The sequence below is a fragment of the Lynx canadensis genome, chromosome B4 (assembly GCF_007474595.2).
Source record: "Lynx canadensis isolate LIC74 chromosome B4, mLynCan4.pri.v2, whole genome shotgun sequence".
Lineage (NCBI taxonomy): Eukaryota > Metazoa > Chordata > Mammalia > Carnivora > Felidae > Lynx > Lynx canadensis.
In genome coordinates, this window is record NC_044309.1 from 783,500 (window position 1) to 804,550 (window position 21,051).

Sequence of the window (21,051 nt, forward strand, 5' to 3'; positions counted from 1 at the left end):
GAACACAGGTTTTTAGAAGACCCCATTTCCAGGGATTCAGATTTCACAAAAATGTTACTAAATCTTGATTTTGCAGGAGTACTCAGGTAGGCAGCACTGTCTAGATGCGGGAGTTACAAAATGGCAGTGCCTTCAGGTGAGGTCCCGTCTTGAATGCAGTGTTTAACAGTGTTTTAGGATCTGAACAGCTTGAGACAAGGTGAATGAGGCCCTGCTCCCACAACCTGGTTGGTCCAAGTACACATGCGCTATCATAGTCTCTAAATTCCTGAAGTCACCAGAACGTCCCAACGCAGCCACAGGTGCACTCCCCTTAATAAATGCACCTGCATCATGGGCCTGGCCTTCCAGAGGCTCCCTGGTATGAACATGTGAGTCAGGTATGCAAAATGCAACAGGAATAAATGTCCCCTCTGAAGGCAATTTAGTAACCAATTGAGAGTAATTCAGTTCGGGGAACTAATATCTGAAGACATACTCTGATACCAGTCTTGTTAGTCCAAATGTTAGAAGAATTCATTAATTCCAACTGTAATCAGCCAATTTAAACTGCCTCACCAAAGGGTTCACCAAAACCTAGACCAAATCAACCAACACAGCAGCATTACGACTGTTTTATTAACTACTTATCTGTACTTTCTAACTAGACAGAGAAAATGTACCTTGTGTGACAGGAGAGCACATACTCACTGGCTCAGGGGGTGGACCAAGAATCTACTGAAGGTCCTTCCAGTCCTTGAAGTGCAAGGATGGACATCCTTCCATCCACCCACAGGTCCACATGAGCTAAGCTGGCATACTTCACATAGAAAGGTATGGATCCAACCCCACACCAAAGCCCAGAAGCATTATCATTAGGAGGAGCTACATGATCAACCAAAGCAAATGTGGCCATGCCTCCAGTACGCAGCGTTCGCTCGGGCCCACCCTTAGTGGGGCTGTTCTGACCATTAGAGCACAAGGCAGTAATGCTTTCCACATAGGAGATACGAAGTTAAGGGTTTTGAATGAAAAATACTGATGCACTAACTCCTACACAGGAAAGTTTATTCTGCTTGCCAGAACTATTAAATTCAGCTCATTGAACTAGTACTGTCCAGTTATCCACACACAGAAAACTCACAATGTGTGTGTAGACCACCGCGTGTGCACACTGTGGTCTTGGCTGTGCCTACTGCACACACACTATCACGGTGTGGTGACATTCCAGACTCTTTAGTGACCAGTATTTTACAGTCGCCTCCAACTTCTCCTCTTTAGGCTACAATAATGTCAGTTATCACCTGATGCATATCAGATTAAGATAAAACCTCTTAACCTTCATTCATGTAGTTAAATCTCACATTTAATATGAATTAAGCTTAAGAATCTTGCAAAAGTGCCACGGACTAGATGTACTCACTGTCAGCTTCTCCTCCCGTTTCTTCCGGTAACCAAAGGAATTCTTCCTAGAAAAGAGGAAAGCAAAAGACTAATTTTTTCCCACTGGGAAGATTTTTCACTGAGCACAGGTACGTGCACACTTATTCGGTGGTCTTTATTCCTTTGTAATCTTTTACAGATGACTTTTGATTATAAAACCCCAACTTTAGGGGCACCTGGGTGCTCAGTCAGTTAAGCGACCAACTTCAGCTCAGGTCATGATCTCACAGTTCGTGGGTTCGAGCCCCGCGTCAGGCTCTGTGCTGACAGCTCAGAGCCTGGAGCCTGCCTCGGATACTGTGTCTTCCTCTCTCTCTGACCCTCCCCCGCTCTCACTCTGTCTCTCTCAAAAATAAACATTAAGAAAATGCTTTTTTAACCCCAACTTTAAGAAATATAAGCAAAATAATAATTTCATAGTAAAAGACTACAAGTGATGTCTAGATAGAGAACTTAAAAACAAAAAGAAAAAAGAAAAAAAACATTTACTGATAAAATTTTCCTAATACTCATTTAGAATTTTTGTTATGATAGAAATACCCGAACGTCCATTCAGTTGAAATGACAAGATATATAAAACCTGACAATCGGTCATCCAGGTGAACTGTTAAACACTGGTAATGAAATGTATCAGATGAATCATTAAAACGGAAAGACCCCAAAGTAGCCTGGCCTGCTCTCCCTCTCAGCCCCAACATGACCCACCGTGTCAGCACTACCAATGGTCTACTCCAGGGTTTCCAAACCCCAGGCATTGCCTATCCCCAGCAGCCGGCTGCGTGCACAAGGCTCTAGATCTTTGTGGGCAAGCGCCCGGAGTCCATAGCATACTTTCATGCTGTGGATGGGCTTATGTGGCCTAAGAGTTCAGAGTAACTCTCATTTAGAGTTGTCTTTACTTACTTATCCCTTTGTCATTTCAGCTGAATACACTTGTACAGTGTAAGCTGGAAAGGAGTTCAAAGAAATAATCTTGACCAATTCCTTTCCTTTACACAAAACCCACAAGCAGCCTTGCCCAGGATGGCCTAGCTAATTAGGACAGGCTGAGAGCCTTCCACTTTTGTGCCGAAAAAGGACACTCTGGGGCCTCTGGCTAGACCCTCTAGGAGAAGCAACAGTGCAAACTTCTAGGACTTCGGAGCAAAGCCATACCCTTTCCTTTAGAAAGTACTCCAGAAAGGCTCCCGCTTTCAACTGGCTCCCAGTGGAGACTACATGCCAGACCATGGGACAGCAAGTGACCATGGACTCGAGCTGCCCATCAGAAATGGGGCACTAAGCCCCAGGGAAAAGCACAAACGCCAGCAACAGCTCTCGGTCCACTGCTGAGGCCTCCTCACAGGGAGTCCCTGAGAACAGTGACGGGGGGGGGGGGGCAGGGTGGTCAGTTCCAGACTAGCACCAGGGACAGCCGTGCAGTGTGTGGACGCCTCCACTCCACTCCACACCACAATCAAAAGTGCTCCCCAAGACCAGTGTACAGGGGAATCTTTCCAGACCTAGAACTTCAAGCAACATTTGCTGCATCCTGTGTCTGGAGGCAGAAATAGCTCTGCAGCAGGAGGCTCGGGGTCTGGCTGGACAAAAGCCTCGCAGAGACTCGCCCTCAACGTATGGTGACGAAGAGCCCTTGGGAGGAGGCCGGGGAAGAGACAGCGTGCGCACACCTGCGACACACACAGCACTTCAGACAAGACCCCGACAGCCAGGAGAGAAGAGGTGCACCTATCTTGCCCCAGGGGCGCAGCGATCACGTTGGGGCCCTGCCACCACGCCTGGCCCGTGTGTCCCTACCGGTGGGCCCCGGCTGGCTGACAGCACTGACCTTTTTTTGTCCTGGCTGGGCCTCCACCACTGTGTCGGCACCACAGGCATGTCTCTGGACATGGTGCCCGGGCCACCCGACCAGGGCCAGAGTGTCCTCAGAGGACAGTCCTACCTCAGGAGACATAACACGGGCTCCAAGGTGAGCGTGGCACAGGGCTGGAGTGTGAAGCATAGGTGGGAGGACTCTTCACTATCACACCTGACTTTTCACCAGCACCGTGCTTCCTTCCTGGGCCCACAACTCTGAGCCTGGCAGTCGCTCTCAGCACGTGACACACCTGAACCCAGCTGGCGGTCACTGCCACACAGGGTGGGAGAACCACAAGTGGTCCCAGGGGGCTGCCGGGGCCCCTCATATTGCTCCTTACCACCCAACAAAGTTAAAGGAAAATGAAACAAAACCTAAGGGAAAGAGGGACGCCTGGTGGCTCAGTCAGTTAAGTGTCCAACTCTGGTTCAGGTCACAATCTCACGGTTCGTGGGTTCGAGCCCCGTGTCGGGCTCTGTGCTGACAGCTCAGAGCCTGGAGCCTGCTTTGAATTCTGTGTCTCCCTCTCTCTGCCCCTCCCCTGTTCATGCCGTCTCTTTCTCTCTCAAAAATAAATAAACATTAAAAAAAATTAAAACAGGGGCGCCTGGGTGGCGCAGTCGGTTGGGCGTCCGACTTCAGCCAGGTCACGATCTCGCGGTCCGTGGGTTCGAGCCCCGCGTCAGGCTCTGGGCTGATGGCTCAGAGCCTGGAGCCTGTTTCCGATTCTGTGTCTCCCTCTCTCTCTGCCCCTCCCCCGTTCATGCTCTGTCTCTCTCTGTCCCAAAAATAAATAAAAACGTTGAAAAAAAAAAAATTTAAAAAAAAAAAAAAAAATTAAAACAGAAAACAAAACCTAAGAGAAAGAAGGTTGCTGGTACAGGGGCACCGGCGGGGGACACAGCCACTTTGGCTTGCCCTCCAGCTGAAGACGCCTAGGCACCAACACCCTGTCTGTTGACATGGCAGGCGTGAGCACCAGGATGTCCCACGGGGGCAGCCGCAGTCTGGAGGGTGAGGGTAGCCCTCTGTTGGGAAAAGCGCAAGGCGGTTCCTGCTGTCCTGCAAAGTCCTACCGCAGAACAAGATCACACGTGACTGTGTGGCCAGAGGTGGCCCACATGGGTCAGCCGGGTGCCCCTCAGTTTCTGCGACGCCAGGTGGCCCTGTCCTTCCACTGCCAGGACGCTTCCTGTGGAGCTTTTCCCAAGACGCCAGAGGGAGATGGGGAGGCAGAGAGTGGGCCTATGGACTCGCCCTCCCGCTGGTACTTCCTCTGAGCTGTCTTCTGAGGAGGACAGACCGGCGCCCGCGGCATCACCCAGGTGGCAGGCGCGGCCTCCTTCAGGTCTGGCCTCAGCTCCGCAGGCCCTGCGGCAAGCCTCTGGTCTCTGCTGTCCCCCCCCCAGCCCCGTGGCTGGCCGCAGCCTCTGTGTGGCCTCAGTAACCTTCACCTCTCCAATACCCATCGAGCTGACTTTACGGCAAATGTCCTGGTGACGTGTGGCGGCAGGCTGCAGCCAGCCACTCAGTCCCCCGGCCCCACCCAGGCCAGACCGTGTAAACTGACGTGCTACCAATGCAGTGCACTGTGCCTCTGGGCCCCTCACATGCCCCAGAGCGCCAGGGACAGAGAGGAGCCCACGCTGCAGGAACCTCTGTGTGCAGACATTGTGCTGATGTGCAACACTGGGAACATGTGCATCTAAAGTTTTCCAAGTTGGTGAAAGAAATGCTTAGGCGGGCTGAACCAGTGCAGGTTACCTGTCAGAAGGGATTTCCTTCCAGACAGCCCCATGCACAGCCGACCACCGAGAGACCAAACCGGACGGACGCACTCACCTCTGCCTCTTCTAACCTTACTCCCAAACAGAGGAAGGGGCAGGAGGCGGGGCAGCACGCACGCTGCCTCAAGGAAAAGTACGGAGGTCCTGGGCACAGCCCGACATCAGAGGCACGGGAACGACCAGACACCGAGGGACCCAGGGTGTTAGTGTGTGTCCCATGGACAGCACGGGCACATCTCCACAGAGTGTGGCCAGCGGGCACCGCTTCACCAGTACGGCTTATTTTTCCAAATACATTTAGTACAAATGGTCTGGTCTGCCACAGCCTGGTCTGCCTGGCGCACAACCCACTCACTACCATGGAAATGGAGCAAGGCTGAGATGCTGGGCCTCTACACGGGGAGGTGGGGGGGAGGAGGCCTCAGACCCGCAGCGTGGACACTGGTGTGTGCAAAGCTCCAAATGTCCACCAACGACTGTGACCTAATGTGGTTCCTGTCCATCTACAGCTCTTTCCACAATGTTATATGAAGAAGAGGAAGCCTGTCAAGTCTCTGCGCTCGAGTGACCCTCTGAGTAATTACATAAAACCTTTGATCTGATGCTGTGTACTGTATCTGAAGAGGAAATGCTAAACCACGCCTGCAGAGGACACTGGACAATGTTCACAGCCTACTGGGACAGGCCGCAGCTGTCTGATAGCAGCTCGCAAGGACTCACCTCCCTCTCCCTAAACCAGGGGGAGATTCCGCGCTGCTCTGCTCCACGCGACCAGACCCAACCTCCCTCTTGGCGTAGGCGGGAGGGTTCTGTATCCGTGTTCTAGGAGGACCTGTCTGCCGTGCCTGTGGGCTCCGAACGCCATTAATTAGACGGTCTGCAGTGAAGTTAAATATCGAAGGGCTTTCTAACAGTCCAGGTCCTCTCTCTGCACTGGGAATGGCATGGCGTAGATGAGATTTGCTAGGATTCCTGGAAACAGAAGGTTTGCACATGCTCAGTGTTAAAGCCATCGTGGCATCATAAAATGACCTTGCTAACATGAAATGACTCAACTAAAAGGTACTTTCTATTTAGAAAAAAACAGTACAAACATTACTTAAGAAATAGTTAACGCACGCTATGTCCGCTAATGTGAATCTACAAAGTATCGACGTTCTGTGTTGCGGCGGCCCAGGTCCAAATTCAAAGCAGGCCCCCACGGCCACAAGCCGCAGAGCACCTGTGCCTTATGCAGGCACTCCGGCACACATCTCAGGGTATGACCTCAGTGCGATTCTAGGCTTCCAGCGGTTTCATCTCCACTGGTCACATGTGTCACAAGAGCTCGTCAGAAAGAGCTTCTCCATGTACTAAACGTGACTCGAGCACGTGGGAAGGACTCCCCGCTTCAACACGGCTCATTCTGCTCCACTCAAGAGCACAGCACAGCGTGGCAGACCTCTTACCACAAACCCCGGGGAGCCACCACGTCTCCACCACTCGTGGAACTTGCCTGCTTCTTGGAGGGTACTGTCTGAGCGAAGTCAGAGGAGACGCTGCAGGTTTGAAGGTTGGAGACGTAAACCCATTTATAAATCCAGTATTTGGAAATGGAGTTACCTAGATTCATTAAAAACAAACAAGTCAGCAAGCCATAAACAGCCTTCACGCTGGCTAACGGTGCACCTCATGGTCATTGGAGTTATTTCTCGACTTGCCAAGTAGGCTCTGCTCCAGTTAAGGCTTGAAATATTTCCCGGATGAAAAGAACATGGTGTTAGATTATTGCCAATGACCAATATTTCCTGAACCAGGCTGGGGCTGAGGCCTTCTTCTGGGCCGACTAAGGTGACCTCCCCACAACAGCCCCCCAAGGAAGCCAACCTACACCTGTGGGGGCTGGAGCTAAGCATATGCTGTGACAGAAAGCAGATGTTAGACACAGGACCAAATAAAATTGTTTGCTGATTAAAAAAAAAAAAAAAAAAACAAAAAAAAACAGAGGGGAAACTCTGGGGGCAAAAGATACACTTAGAACTTTGTGAGAATCCTCAACATGCCATCTGAGAATAGCTGCCAGAGTGAGACTATTTAAAAATCTATCAATCACACAGGAACTAGATTTTAAATCACGTAAGATTGTGAATCATGGTAAGACCAGTTGTGACAAATCATTTCCTGTATGTACTCTTACATAGAGAACTCTGGTATTTGAGTAATTCTGCTCAAGAGTTTAAAAATAAATTAGACCCTCGGGAGCACTCAGGTGGCTCAGTCAGTTAAGCGTCTCACTTTGGCTCAGGTCATGATCTCACAGTTCGTGAGTTCGAGCCCCGTGTCAGGCTTTGCAATAACAGTTCAGAGCCTGGAGCCTGCTTTGGATTCTGTGTCTCCCTTTCTCTCTCTGCCCCTCCCCCACCCATGCTTGCTCACTCACTCTCAAAAATAAACATTTTTTAGAAATAAATAAATAAGTCCCTAACCCAATCATTTGACATTACTTGCTGAGAATTAACAGGTACTATCTCTTCACATCTGCTCCAAATGACACAGTGTGCTTTTGAGCAAGCAAAAGGCCTCATTCCTGAACCAGGGTCAAAGGAACCACCTGAAATGGCCAACCGACCCCTAGTGCCAGACAGGCACAGACGCGATGAGAGCGGTCCGAAAAGCCACATAACTCCAGAGGAAGCAGACAGCACAGTGCGCCGGCTGGCCTCCCCTGGAGAAATTCTTCAGTGCCAGAGCTCAAGGACTCTACTCCCCATTACGGTTCTCTCATGATCTGCCGGCCACATGGCCACTGGTACCTTCAACAGAACGTAGCATTTTTAGCATGGGGGGGAGGGGGAGAAACCGTGTCTGCAGTGTCTCCAGACCTCAGGCCCTGACGGTGCCCATGACCACCTCTCCCGACTCCTGTGGCCCCACAAGCCACAGGCACAGAGTGCGCGGCCTCAGGACACACCGGAGATGCCACACAGCCTGGCTTCCCCTCGGAGCTCCCTGCCTCAGCCTCCGTTTCAGCTCAGAGACACCCAGCACGCCAGCCGCCCGGTGCCCCCGCACACCCACTGGCTCTCCTACAGCCCCCTTCCTTCCACCTCCTGATGAGCTCAGCAGAGAGGACATCACACCAGGTAAGCCCCCACTGTAAGCTTCACGGTATTCTGTCCAGGTCCCGTTTTCCCAGTTCCCGCCCGCCTGCCTGACACCATGGTTTTTCCCAGGCTGCGTGCTCTTAGGGACGCTCATCTGCACGTGTGCGACAGGCACGGACACCCCCAACCCCACCTGAGTGGCTGCTCCATCTCTAACAAGAGTCCCACATGACATCCCCACATGGTGGGGCCTGGCTCACAGGCCTCTGCCACATCCCCCACGTGACCCCAGCCCCACACAGCTTTCCCCAGCTCGGTCCACAGTCACACCCTCAAGACCATTACTCAACTCCGACTTCCCAAATACAACCTTCCACACGTTGTGCCCTTCCCTGTCTCTGGCCCCACCGACACCTGCCCTGCGGCCTCATGCAAGCCTGTCCATCAGCCCGTCCCCACTGTCCATGGTGGGAGCCCAACGACCGGGGCTGATCACAGTCCTGATTCTGTCCCATGCCCAGCCGGGGCCCGCCTGACCTCTCTAAGCTCTCCAGCGACACAGCTGGGGAAAACCACCTGGACCCACTACACAGGCCAGTCAGTCTGGAGCTGGTGGGAAGAATAAAGCTATAGGTCTCCTCGTCCTCCACTGTTAGAAGCCTGTTAAAACATCTGTGAGTCCTTAAAAGTGTCTCCCCTGGCACCCCCTGTGCTCAGAAGTAACCCCGTCATCCCAGAGCTCGGATCACGTTTTGTGTTTTACTGGGAACTACACGGCTTAGGAAGGTGCTGCTACACAGGACGGCAGGTGGACCCCGCCAAGGATCAAGATTAGAGCCTTCCACTTTTTCAGTGTACACAGCGGCACACTGATCTCCCGATTAAATTGAGGTCTGCTACAGGACCCGAGGGTCCGTTTCACCACGGCAGACTGTAGACCCGTCCGGTTCCCCTAGAGGCCCGGGGCCCCACCCTTCTGAGCACCTGGTGCAGTGCCCACCACAGAACCTCCGGCTGCATAAGCTCCAAACACCGCAGGACTCACCAGCGGCGGATCAAGATAGCTGTGTGTGGCCGACCACGTCTGGGGAGCAATCAGGCTGTACAGGGGGAACTGCTGCTGAGGGCTGTAGACCGGAGGTAAGTAAAAGGAGGCTGTGTAGCGCTGCTGCGCGTAAAGGCTCATGTCCAGAGGTCTAAATCCATTCTTTGGCAAAAATGTGTTTATAGCTATTGCCTTTGCTTTTATCCGTGCCTGTGTGAAGACACAGAAGTGTCTGTGAGAATACTGAAGAAGTGATTTGCAAATACAGAGAGTCTAAGGAGTGGTCTTGCTTACCTTAATTGGTTTTCCTTGAAAAGTCTTGACTTCTTCTCGAAGATATTTGTAAGCCTGAGGGCAAAACCATCCACAATACCACTGTGTTATTCATCTTAGAAACACAAGGAACTGGCAGGTAACTCACTACCTCAGCTAAGGAATGGGGTCATCAAAATACGACGGACAGAACCTAGAATGGGGAATCTTAACCTACTCTGGGTCAATGGTTCCTTAAAAGAACCTCTAAGAGTGAGGGAGCCTCCAGCAAACAGTCTCATGCTCAACATGTGACCACGATTCGAGCAGGACTAACAGACACCGTAGAGCCTCCCACAGGCCACCAGCCAAGGGTCCTGACCTGCAGGTAACAATGGATACCAAGTCCCCAGTCATAACTCCAATCTGAAAATGGAATTACACGGTTCAGGAGAAGAAAACATTGAGATTGCAATATTCCGAAGTCCCTGCCTACGTGGCTCCTTATTCTTCTCCCAAGTGCACTCCTTAAGGCTCTGAGCCACCTGATCTGACCTGGGCCCGTCGCACGCGCCCTCCTGGTGAGGACGGCGCGCGCCTGCCGCGCTCACAGCTCCTACCTGTCTCCAACCGCCCAGCTCCTCCTCTGTCCTTTCCCTTCCAGCCCATTAACACCCATCCTTCAGGTTTCTCTCTTCTGAACTTCATTGCATTCATGTCACTTAACACGTAATATACACAGCTGACCCTCAAACACGGGTTTGAACCACAAAGGGCCACCCACATGCAGACTTTCGAGAACTACAAGACAGTACTATAAATGCATTTTCTCCTACTTATGATTTTCTTAGCAGTATTTTCTCCAGCTTATTTTATTCTAAGAACACAGTATATAAGAGACAAGGTAGGAGTTAGTCAATTGTTTATGTTATCAGGAAGACTTCAGGCAGCCCAACAGTAGACTAGCAATAGTTCACACTTCGGAGAATCAATCATTACACGTGGACTCCCCACCATGCGGGGTCGGCATCCCTAACCTCCACGCTGTTCAAGAGCCACCTGTGCTGGCAATCCCTTTAAGCACGTTAACGTTTCCCCCAGCAAGACTCCTCCTTGAAGGGCAGAGAGACCATCATAACTCCCTGCCTCTCCTCCCAGAGGGCCGCAGGGCCGTTTCAACTGTCTTACGACACACAGTGACACCTGGTGAAAGTTAAGGTGGTGTTCCAATTTCCCAAAACACTTTCTAAGTATTAAAACTTTTCTCCGCCCGAGAAAAGAAAACATAAAAGAAAAGAACTCATTTTCACATGCTGCTCATCTTACATGTCCTTAAGAAATAACGTCATATGTTTTACATGTTGCTACAAAAACTATTTGCACAAACACACCTATTTCAGTTTCTACAACATGATTTCCCCTGCACTTTATATAATCAAACTTAGTGCCACAATGCAACAGTAATCTCAACACCCACAGTCAGGCCCCCTACGTACAACTTAGGTTAAGTATTAAGTACTGGTAACGCTGGGCTTCAACAGCGGTGGGAAGGACTTACCTGCTGTGCATCAGCTTCTGTTTCAAATGTAATAAACCAATTATCATTATAGGCAAATTCACAGTTTATGAATTTCGGTAAATTGTCTCCTTTGAACAGTGCTTCTACTTCCTACAGGGACAGAGAGGCAGAAATTAATTCTCGGCTACACTGCATCTGTCCTTACCAAATAGAAACGGTATGGACACTGGAGGACAGATTCTTAGACACAGAGTCCAACATACTGATGGCTAGTAAACCTCTTCCAGAAGAGCAGAGGTGCTGAGTGTGGCTTCCAGAATCAGGTCCCCACTGCCACAGGAAGTAAATCCACTACGTACCAAGTGCTTTTCTTAGGACCAAGGTCCCTTTAAGGTAAATTAACGTGCTGACATTGCTGCACTGTACTAGAGAGCTGGTAACTACACACCTGGGGAAGGAGGGTGGTAATCTGAGAAATTTAAACATTAGCTGAACTTTTGGTTTTGGCCAAGATGGGCCAGGTTTATGCTCCCCAAAACCAAAGACAAAATGTAGGAAAAGACAGTTTCAGAAAGCAGAGCTCAGGCCATACAGGGCAGATGAGCCTGCGAGTGCCCAGCTTGGGCCCGGAGTCCCCATGGAGACCCCACAACTCAGTGCCAGGAGGTGAGCGCTGACCCATCCCCACGAGTCCAGGGCTCTCAGTGGGGCTCAGTGTGCATCAACAGCCCCTGAAATGACCAGAGGGAACAGCAGCAGAGCTTGCCGGGACGGGGGCGGGGGAGTGTCTCCCCACCAGACACAGTGGGAAAAACTCCCAACTCACAGGACCTCAGGCAGCGCACACAGAAGGGCCCGGCTGCAGTGTGCGGAAGAACGAAGAACCGGCCTGGAGTGAAGGCAGCCTGGCTCCCACCTAACAATATGCCTAAAGGGTCAAATTGAACCTCAAACAAAGCTCAAAAATGACTACAGGGGAAGAATACAAAGACATTCAGGACCCAATAACACAAAATCCAAATGCCTGGCCTCCATTCAAAATTCACCAGATACACAAAGAAATGAGAAAATATGACCTAAGGGAGGGAAGTCCATCAAATTAGACCCCGAACTGATACAGATGACAGAATTAAAAGGCAAGGATATTAAAATAGTTGTTAGACATATATTCTATATTGACAAAAGTAAAGACTGAACATGTTAAATAGAGATATGGAAGAAGAAAGAAATAAAGACCCAAAATGAACTTCTGGAATGAAAAATGCACTAAGTAGGATTAATGGTTAGTTAGAACTTTGAAAAAAAAAAAAAGAAGGGAGAAGAGAAAAACTATTTGAAGAAATAATAGCTCAGGACACTTCAAGTACAAGAAACTTACCAGCTACATCAAGGTGTATCACAATCAAATTGCCTAAAATCTTCAAGGCAGTAAGAAAAAAGAACAGTCACTACATACAGAGGAATGGAGACAAAAATGAAGGACCCATCCTCAGAAACAACGCACACCAGAACACAGAAGAACATCTTCAAAACACAGGAAGGATAAACAATCTTGTCAATCCTGGATTCTACACCCAGAGAAAGTATCTTTTATAAAGGACAGTAAAATAGACATTTTCTCAAACACACAAAAGCTGAAAAAACTCACTACCAGTAGACCTGCACCCCAAGAAATAAAGGAATACCCAGGCAGAAAGGAAGCTAAAAGGAAGTCTAGATCTAGACATGGAATGAAAAGCACTGTAAATGGTACATGGTGGATAAATATGAAACACATCTTTATTTTTAATCTCTTTAAAAGAAAATTGACTCGTTTAAAGCAAGCACAACAACAAAGCACTATGTGGTTTAGGACTACACAGAATTTCTGAGCACAGACGGGCGTGAGAAGTGGGGGACCATCTCAGAAAGGTGAACAAGTGGTACTATATTAAGGAAAGGCAGATGCTGATACACTTCGGTGTCGACTACAAACCGTAAAAGCCATCACTAAAACAAAACAAAGAGTTATATCTAATAAGCCAAAAAGGGAGATAAAAACCACGTTAGCCCAAAACAAAGGGAGGCAAGAAAACAAGAACAGTATAGACAAAGAAAACAAGCAGCAAGATGCTAGATTTCAACCCAATCACACAGTCACTTCCAGGATAATGGCGCCAGCTCCGCACTCAGAAGCAGAGATCTCCGGGGTAAGTAAGGAAGGTGCGACCCAACTGTGGGAGGGTCCCAAGAAGTGCCCGCTAACCACGAAGACACGGACGGGCTACGTTAACACAAAGACGATGCACTGTGCCTACGGTAACACAACAAAGCTGCAGTGGCTATGTTAACACCAAAGTCGATTCCAGAGCAAAATACTGCCAGGGAAAACAGGGCCATCTGATAAAAGACAGTTCATCGCCCAAATCAACTATAATTTAAAAACTTTTCTGAGCACCAACAAGCACATGGCTGCTTTCCGAAGACTGCTGGCCGCCGGCCCCCAAGAGGGGCTCTCTGCCACCTGTGCTCGGGGCGGCCTCCTGTCCTCTCACTCAGCTTCGCGTGACCACGTCTTGTCCCCGTTTCTTTACTTGGTCAACGTTTAATTTATCATAGTTTCCTCTGAGCCTTCTCTCTTAAAATTTCCATGGTTCAAGTTTTACAACACATGTAGGATATGCTATTTGGAATAATATAAATACACCACGATCAGTGTCCGCAGTGAAAAGTAGAAAATTCTTCTTGGTTATAGTCTTTACAAGTATCTTACAGGACCTACGTCTTAAATACTATTGTGAGTTAATACAGGCACCCAAACTGGCAGGAAGAAACAGGATGATCCTTCATATTTGGAACCTTAAAAAGAGGACCAAAAATTCAATCCAATTTCTTTTTCTTCACATACTATAATACAGAATGAGTAAAAACGAGCCTCAGTTGAACAGAAAGTAAACCCCGCTAGAACAGTGCCATACGCAAGAAGGTGTGATTTTTTTAATCCTATCAGAGATTTGTTAGAACTCTCACCTTTGTTACACTCCACCAGGAACTGTCCTTCCTAAGCCTGCACGTACACTAATCTATCTTCCCTACGGAGAAGGAAGAGAATGTCCACAGCATGACTGACCCAGGCCTAACTCATGGAAGACCCAGGACTAAGAAAGCAAACTTCCTGGGTCTTGAAGTGTCCGCACAGCAGCCAGCCGGCATGCTCTAACCAGGCCAAGAGCTGCCTCTGTTAAAGCCCCACCTCACGGCTTTTCATCGTCCCAGGTGTGGCCAGCGGGTTCCACTGGCCTGCAGGGTTTACACAACGCGCCCCAGCATGAGCATCTGCACGAGTAACACATTTTCCAGCAAAGCAGTAACAGCAGATCACTCTTCAGGACTCTTACGCTATCAAATACTGTAGTTTCCTAAAATTACTGCCTAAGTTGGTACTACTCAGGTTTTGATCTCCAGGCCCCGTTTCCACAGAAGGGACGTGCCTGCCTCCCCCTGTGCCAGCATCAGCCCTGATGTGGGCAGGCCAGCCGGCCAGTCCAGGCACTCGTTACAGCACATTCTCTCAACTCTTCCGAGTTCCCCCGTTGTCGTGGAGATGCTTGTCCTGAAAACTTATTTAACATAAAAACATGTTCCCTGTCTTCACTTGTGGGTTTATTATTTTTAACGAGTATTTAAACCTTTCTCACTTTTAATTTCTAAACAGTGAGTTACCAACTCTCCTGTACTGTGTAGCGTGAAGTACACGGTGGAGTTCTGGGACACTATCAGTGTGTAGGTCCTGCGAAGAAAGCATCACTGTGCATATTCTTAAAAATATACCCCCCCAAAACACAGAAATACACAAAAATAAACAAAAAACCCACACAAAAAATGTGCAAGCGTGCTTTGGAGGAGAGAGGACTTACTTCCACAGGGGTGGACTCAGAGATTTCACGCAGTATCACGATGCAGCGGTTCTGATTTGGCCTTACTTTTTCTCCCTTCTCGTCCACTTGGACTAAAGGTAAAGCTACAAAGAGAAGAAGAATGAATGGTAAAACACAAATACTAAAGCTGACTAACCATTTGTACGCTGTTATAAACACTCCTGTGCAGTGTGCTACATTATATTTACTAAATGCACCGAAGAAACCCGCATACAGTGGGTCACTGTGACACAAACTATCAGAAGTTTTTAAACCCGTCCTGCATTTACAGTTCTCTAAACAAAGAACATGGGAATTCAAAAAGTCCTTTAAGAGCTACAGTAAATTTAACACCCTGTACCACAGATTCTAAAGAAAAACAACTAAATGGAGATCACAACTCAGAGTTAACTGGCTTCCTATTTCCACGAGTCCCTATCATAAAATAATTTTCTGTCCTATTATGACTTTCTATTTTAAACTCACAAGAAGGTGCCACATGTGCCTCACCCAGCTTTTTCCAGGGACGATACACCCACCGTCAACACAAGGAAGCTGGTGTTGGGGCAATGGTGTGCACACAGGGACAGGCCTGAATCAGACCTCACCAGTGCTTACGTGCACTCCTTTTCGTTATGTTTTGTTTTTGGTGTCATGTCTACGAAACTGTATTGCGTACGATCAGAATCGAGGCTCAGTGCTGTCCACCCCGACGAGCTCAAGTTAGCAACATCAGGAATGGAAGAATGACTTTACTACAGGTTCTATTCATATTTAAAAGGATCATAAGGAAATATGAAAAGCTCACGCTAATAAGTTAGACTACTTACATGAACTAGAAACATCCGTAACAATACACACCACCAAAGCACACCCTAAAAAGACAGTCACCAGAACAGGCCTGGATCTAAAAGAGAACTCAAGGCCCAGACAGTGTCCTTGGAGAATCCTATCAAATATTTAAGAAAAACATAAACCAATCCCACAGGACAACCTCTTTCAAAACACCAAAGGTAACACACTCCAATTCAACCCATGAAACCAGAAGTTCTCTGCTCTCCAATAAACTAAACAAAGACATCAAAAGCAAGAAAACTATGCACCAATACCCCTGTGAATACAGATTAAAAATTCTTACCAAATTTTGCCAAATTGAATCCCACAATATTTAAAAAATGGTAATAAATCATGACAAGCAGGATTTATCTCTGTAACAAAAGGTTGGTGTATTAAGGAACCGAAAATTAAGCAATGTAATTCACCACGTTAATGGAGTAAAAAACAAACATAAAAAGCCATACAATTACCTCACATATACAGACAAAGTATCTGGCAAAATCCAACATTACCCCCCAAAATACTCAGCAAACTAGGAATGGAAGGGAAACCTCACTCAAGAAAAATCAGCATCTAGCATCACACTTACTGAAGACAGGACAAAGCAAAACCACTGTCCCCTCCATGCCTGGTCACCACTGTACCAGAGGTTCGAGCAAGGGCAGTCAGGCAAGAATCAGTATATCAGAATGGATATAAGGAGGGAAAACTCTTTATATTCATAGGCCAACAGGCTCATTTCTATGCAGAAAATCTGATAAAATCTCCAAAACAACTAGAATTACAGTTTAACAAATTTGTAGTATGCAAGATCAATATACAAAAATAAATTACAGGGGTGCCTGGGTGGCTCAGTCGGTTGAGCATCTGACTTTTGGTTTGGGCTCAGGTCATGATCTCATGGTCTGGGAGTTCAAGCCCTGTGTCAGGCTCTGTGCTGACAGCCCGCAGTCTGCTTGAGATTCTCTGTCTCTGCCCCTCCCACATGCGCTCTCTCTCTCAAAATAAATAAAGTTAAAAAAAAAAAAAAAAAAAAAGAATTGTGTATCTACATACTAGCTCCAATTGGAAATTGAAATTAAAAAATTATTTAAAATTGTGTCCAAAACAGGAACGGTTATAAATCTGGTAAGATATGGAAGTCTCTACACTGAAAGCTGCAAAATATTACCAAGAGGAAAAATTTAAAACTGTAAACAAATGGAGAGATACTCTGTGTTCATGGAATGTAAAACTCACTGCTGTTATGATGTCAATTCTCCCCACATTGATGTATGGATTCAGTGCAATCCCAGTAAAAATACCAACTGGCCTTTCTGAAACTGAAATGTGGATTCTAAAAGCCATATGGAAATGCAGACCATTTCGAAGAGCCGAAACAAAGTTAGGAGATTTTGTACCTACTTTAAGACTCCCTATTAAGCCAGAACAATGAAGACACTGGTGCCGGTGTTCAAACCTATAAGCAGATCAAGGACACAGGGCCCCGCGTGTAGGGACAGATGATCCCAACAAGCGCACAAAGCACAGCTCAGGGGAGAAGGGAGTCCTTCCAGCAAACGGCATGGGGACAGTGCACACCCACATGTGCAGGGGCAGAGAATTTAGATCCCTACCTCGAACCACATACAAAAATTAGCTTCAAATGGAACACCTAAAAATGACCTAAAAATGCTAACCCTACAACTGTAAAGCTTCTGGGAGAAACCTTTGTGACTTTGGACTAAGCACAGATTTCTTAGGTACAACACCAAGAGCAAGATCCATAAAAGAAAAAAATTAATCAAGGGACTACACAAAAAATTCAAAACTGTCTTTCAAGAGACACTATTATTATTAGAAGAATAAAAATGAGAAGCTAGAGACTAGGAGAATGTATCTGAGCTTCTATCTGGAACACAGATAATACACATCTCAAACGACCCCCCCACCCCCACCCAATCTCCGATATAAGGAAGGTGGTGGGTGGAGGGGGCGTGTGAACAGACACTTCAGCAAAGACATAAGGAGGGCCAACAAGCAGGTAAAAAGATGGCCCGGTGCCACAAGGCAGCAGGGAGACAGAAACCAAAGCCACGATGAGGTGAGCGCCACGCGCCACGAGAACACAGGGCACAGAGGTGCCTGTGCGCAGCAAGGGCCTGCACCTCCCACCCTGGGAATGGGCTGACAGGTTCACAAGCTGCAACACATCCAGCTGCTAACCAAGACGGACGGAAGCCTCAGTCCGCACGGAGACTCTCACACCAGTGCTCAAGGCATTTACTTGTAGTCACAACCCAGGAATAACCAAGCCCACAGACTGGGGGGGTGACTAATCCAGATGTGCTCTATCTACTGCATGGAATACGGCTCAGCAGTAATCGTGCTGAGTGTCAGAAGCCAGACTGGGGGGAGGGGGGGGGATGCTACTGGATGACTGATTCCATTTACATAAAGTTTTTAGAAAATGCAAACTAGTCTGTAGCGACAGCAAACGAGTGGTTGTCCGTGGGGGGGAGGAAACTCCCGGGGGTAACAGGAAGGTCGTCATCTTGATTCTGGTAGTTGAGTGAGAGTGTGTGTGTGTGTGTGTGTGTGTGTGTGTGTGTGTGTGTGTGAGAAGATGTGCAACTTCCCTAATGTACACTTAAAGCATGCATATCTAAGGTCCGTAAACTCTACTTCAATAAAGCCGTAAAAACCAAACCAGCAGAAGGGACTGGCGAACCTCTCCGTGCCTCTCATACCCGTCCTGTCCCAGTCCATGTGCCCCCTTAAAAGCCCCTTTACCCAGGGGTCAGTCCCGCTCAGGCACGTCCACTCTCACACCTGCACCTCTGAGCCGAGGAGACACAGTCTGTTCTCCACACGCCCGAACTTTGGATCCACGGGAGCATCTTGTCCACATCTGAAATATGCTTTCAGATTCAGCATTAGAACTTTAACACTGATTCTTACTGAAAACACAGGACCAGTTCACTTTACTGGTTCTAGTGGCCACGTTGTGGCTCTATCACAATGTATTTCTTCATGCTCTGGTGACAAATATCTGAGTCTATTTTTAAATTAGCAACTTCAACTGCATAAAGTATAAAAAAAAATTCTGAACCAGCTTTCTGTACCATGCACTACACACCATGCAGAGTATGATATAAAAACAGAATTTATGCAATTCAATCAACACTAGAGTTCTGGTGTCATAGTAGGAAACATTCAAAATGTCTACAGTGGATCTAACTTTATCTTGGGCATTTTGGGGATAGGGTAAGATTTAAACCGAGATCTCTGCTCACAGAGGCTTATTTACATCACCCTCTTCAGAACAACAACTAACATGCTAAGCACACTCTATTCGTCAGGTTATTACATGTGCACATGCATCAGTAACGTGACAATTCAAGACCCTCTGCCGATACAGTACTGGAAGGGGAGGCGGCGGGGGGTGGAGAGGGTGACAGGGCTGTCTGTCCCCGGAGAGAAACGGCTCCATGAGGCAACCACATTGGGCAATTAAACATCCTCACTGTCTGCACGGACGACTCCTAGCCAGCATGCGCCAGCTGAGAAATGATCCACGGGGCAGCCAGGCTTCCAAGGAATACCCAGGGGAAAAAAAGAAAAAAAACCTACATCTGGGATTCCAAATAACAGGCAAAGAGTGTTAACAGGGTCACGAGCTTTTAGTTAGGAAAGCCGCCGGCCTCTGCACGTAGGTCGGACCAAAACGCACTCCCGCGGAATCCTGTTCTGAACGTGAGACAGAGAGACACTGGAAAGCACATAGCTATCTTGGGAAACAGTGGTTACAATTTTCAGAATTCAAGCTTCATAGATGATGTTTGCTAGTTTCTTCACTCCCTGCTCCAATAATTTCATGACCTTATGACATTTTCCTAGGGGCAGAAAGTACAGAATTCTACCTCTAACTAAGTTTGGAGGTAAGATGCTCATTCTGTTCTTCTATTAAGTCAAATGCACGCAAGAAAAAATCATCACCGACTGTTAGCCACCCAGCTAAGCCAGGGAGTATGTAAACACATCTGCCTAAGTGTCTGTGATGGGAAGTCACAGTGGTGACACGGGGAAACGGGGTTTTAGTTCTGGCATGACTGAGGACCAGCAGCCCTGAGAAGGGAGAGTACGGAAAGAATTCATCTGGTGCCTGCAGTCGTGTTACAGAAAGTGACTTTTTGTAATTAAAAACAAGCCCATTTCAAAAAGATATCCAGTGTACTGTACACTTAATTTAAAACTCATCCCCAGTGAAGCCGTCCTGGGTGGGAGGATGGGAGGGTGGGATGGAAGCATTACAAAGGCCGTAAGAGAACCGTGGGCAGTGACGGTCTCACTGATGCGTATCTCCCTGCTTCCAAACTGCCCCAACTGTACCCTTAAATACATGCAACGCACTGTATGTCAGCAACACCTCAGTCACGTGGTTTTTATAAAAACACGAAACAAAATGGCAGGTTGTAGAAGCCTTCATCTGCAAAGCAAACCAGGACACCAGTGACCACACCTGTGGCATGCCAGACAACACCTGAAATATCCACGTTTCCTGAAGGCCTGCAGGCCTCGGATATAATGTTTAAACCTCCCTGTGATATCGCCAAATGTCCACAAAACAACTTCACATACATCCTTTTAGAGAAAAACAGTAGTATTTCACCAAAACTTCAGCAGGAAGTTAGTATTTAAAGAAACCCTCTTTGTCGGTAGAATGCTAATTAAAACGTATTCTACTTTACCCTGAACACCATTATCTACTTTACGGTTCACTAACATCACAGCTGTCATTACCCTCCGCATTAGCCCCTCTCACGCCCACTACCTACGATCTGGACTACACAGGGGGTTGGGTTATGGAGCCCCTCAACGCCCTCGCCACACCCACGAGCCACTCAGCAAGGCCAGGAACATGAAGGAAGACCCCAGTCGCCATCAAGTACCTTGCACCCAACGGCTACTGATGTACAAGCTCACACAGCCGTCAAGACCATTTGTGAGCCAGCCCAGACCACCGTTTACTTACACCTCAGCACTTCAACAATCAAGTTCATGTCAGTACTGAGCTTCTTGACGTGGTCCAGGTTAGCTACCGTGGTGATTGGCACATACTGATCGCTGTCCATCTGCGATATAAGGTACATGTCACTAGCAAGGTTCTCCCTGCAGAGAGAAGACAACAGCTTTGAATTAACCTTCCTTTAAAAGCAAGCTTCGGAAGAAGCAGGAGTGTGGCATGGGAGTGCTTCAGAGTCAGATGGGAGTTCAAACCCCTTCCATCATTTGCCATCTCTCTGACCTTATGTAAAAATTTTTACAGACATTTGGAGAGGCAGGGAGGACAAAAGTATACTGCACTTGTTA

General features: G+C 47.8%; 1 protein-coding gene across 3 annotated transcripts in view; it reads right to left on the reverse strand.

Annotated features, from left to right (window-relative positions):
- LARP4B (La ribonucleoprotein 4B) overlaps positions 1 to 21,051 on the reverse strand; it is a 92,896-nt gene that overhangs the window by 14,845 nt on the left and 57,000 nt on the right. For all 3 annotated transcript variants that reach the window (XM_030320667.1, XM_030320666.2, XM_030320665.1), the window contains 8 exons: positions 20,714 to 20,850; positions 14,863 to 14,966; positions 11,006 to 11,116; positions 9,490 to 9,543; positions 9,196 to 9,405; positions 6,563 to 6,669; positions 5,788 to 6,039; positions 1,403 to 1,448 (listed from right to left, as the gene is read on the reverse strand). In XM_030320667.1, coding sequence (XP_030176527.1) covers positions 1,403 to 1,448; positions 5,788 to 6,039; positions 6,563 to 6,669; positions 9,196 to 9,405; positions 9,490 to 9,543; positions 11,006 to 11,116; positions 14,863 to 14,966; positions 20,714 to 20,850 — 1,021 coding nt within the window. The remainder of the gene's footprint in view (positions 1 to 1,402; positions 1,449 to 5,787; positions 6,040 to 6,562; positions 6,670 to 9,195; positions 9,406 to 9,489; positions 9,544 to 11,005; positions 11,117 to 14,862; positions 14,967 to 20,713; positions 20,851 to 21,051) is intronic.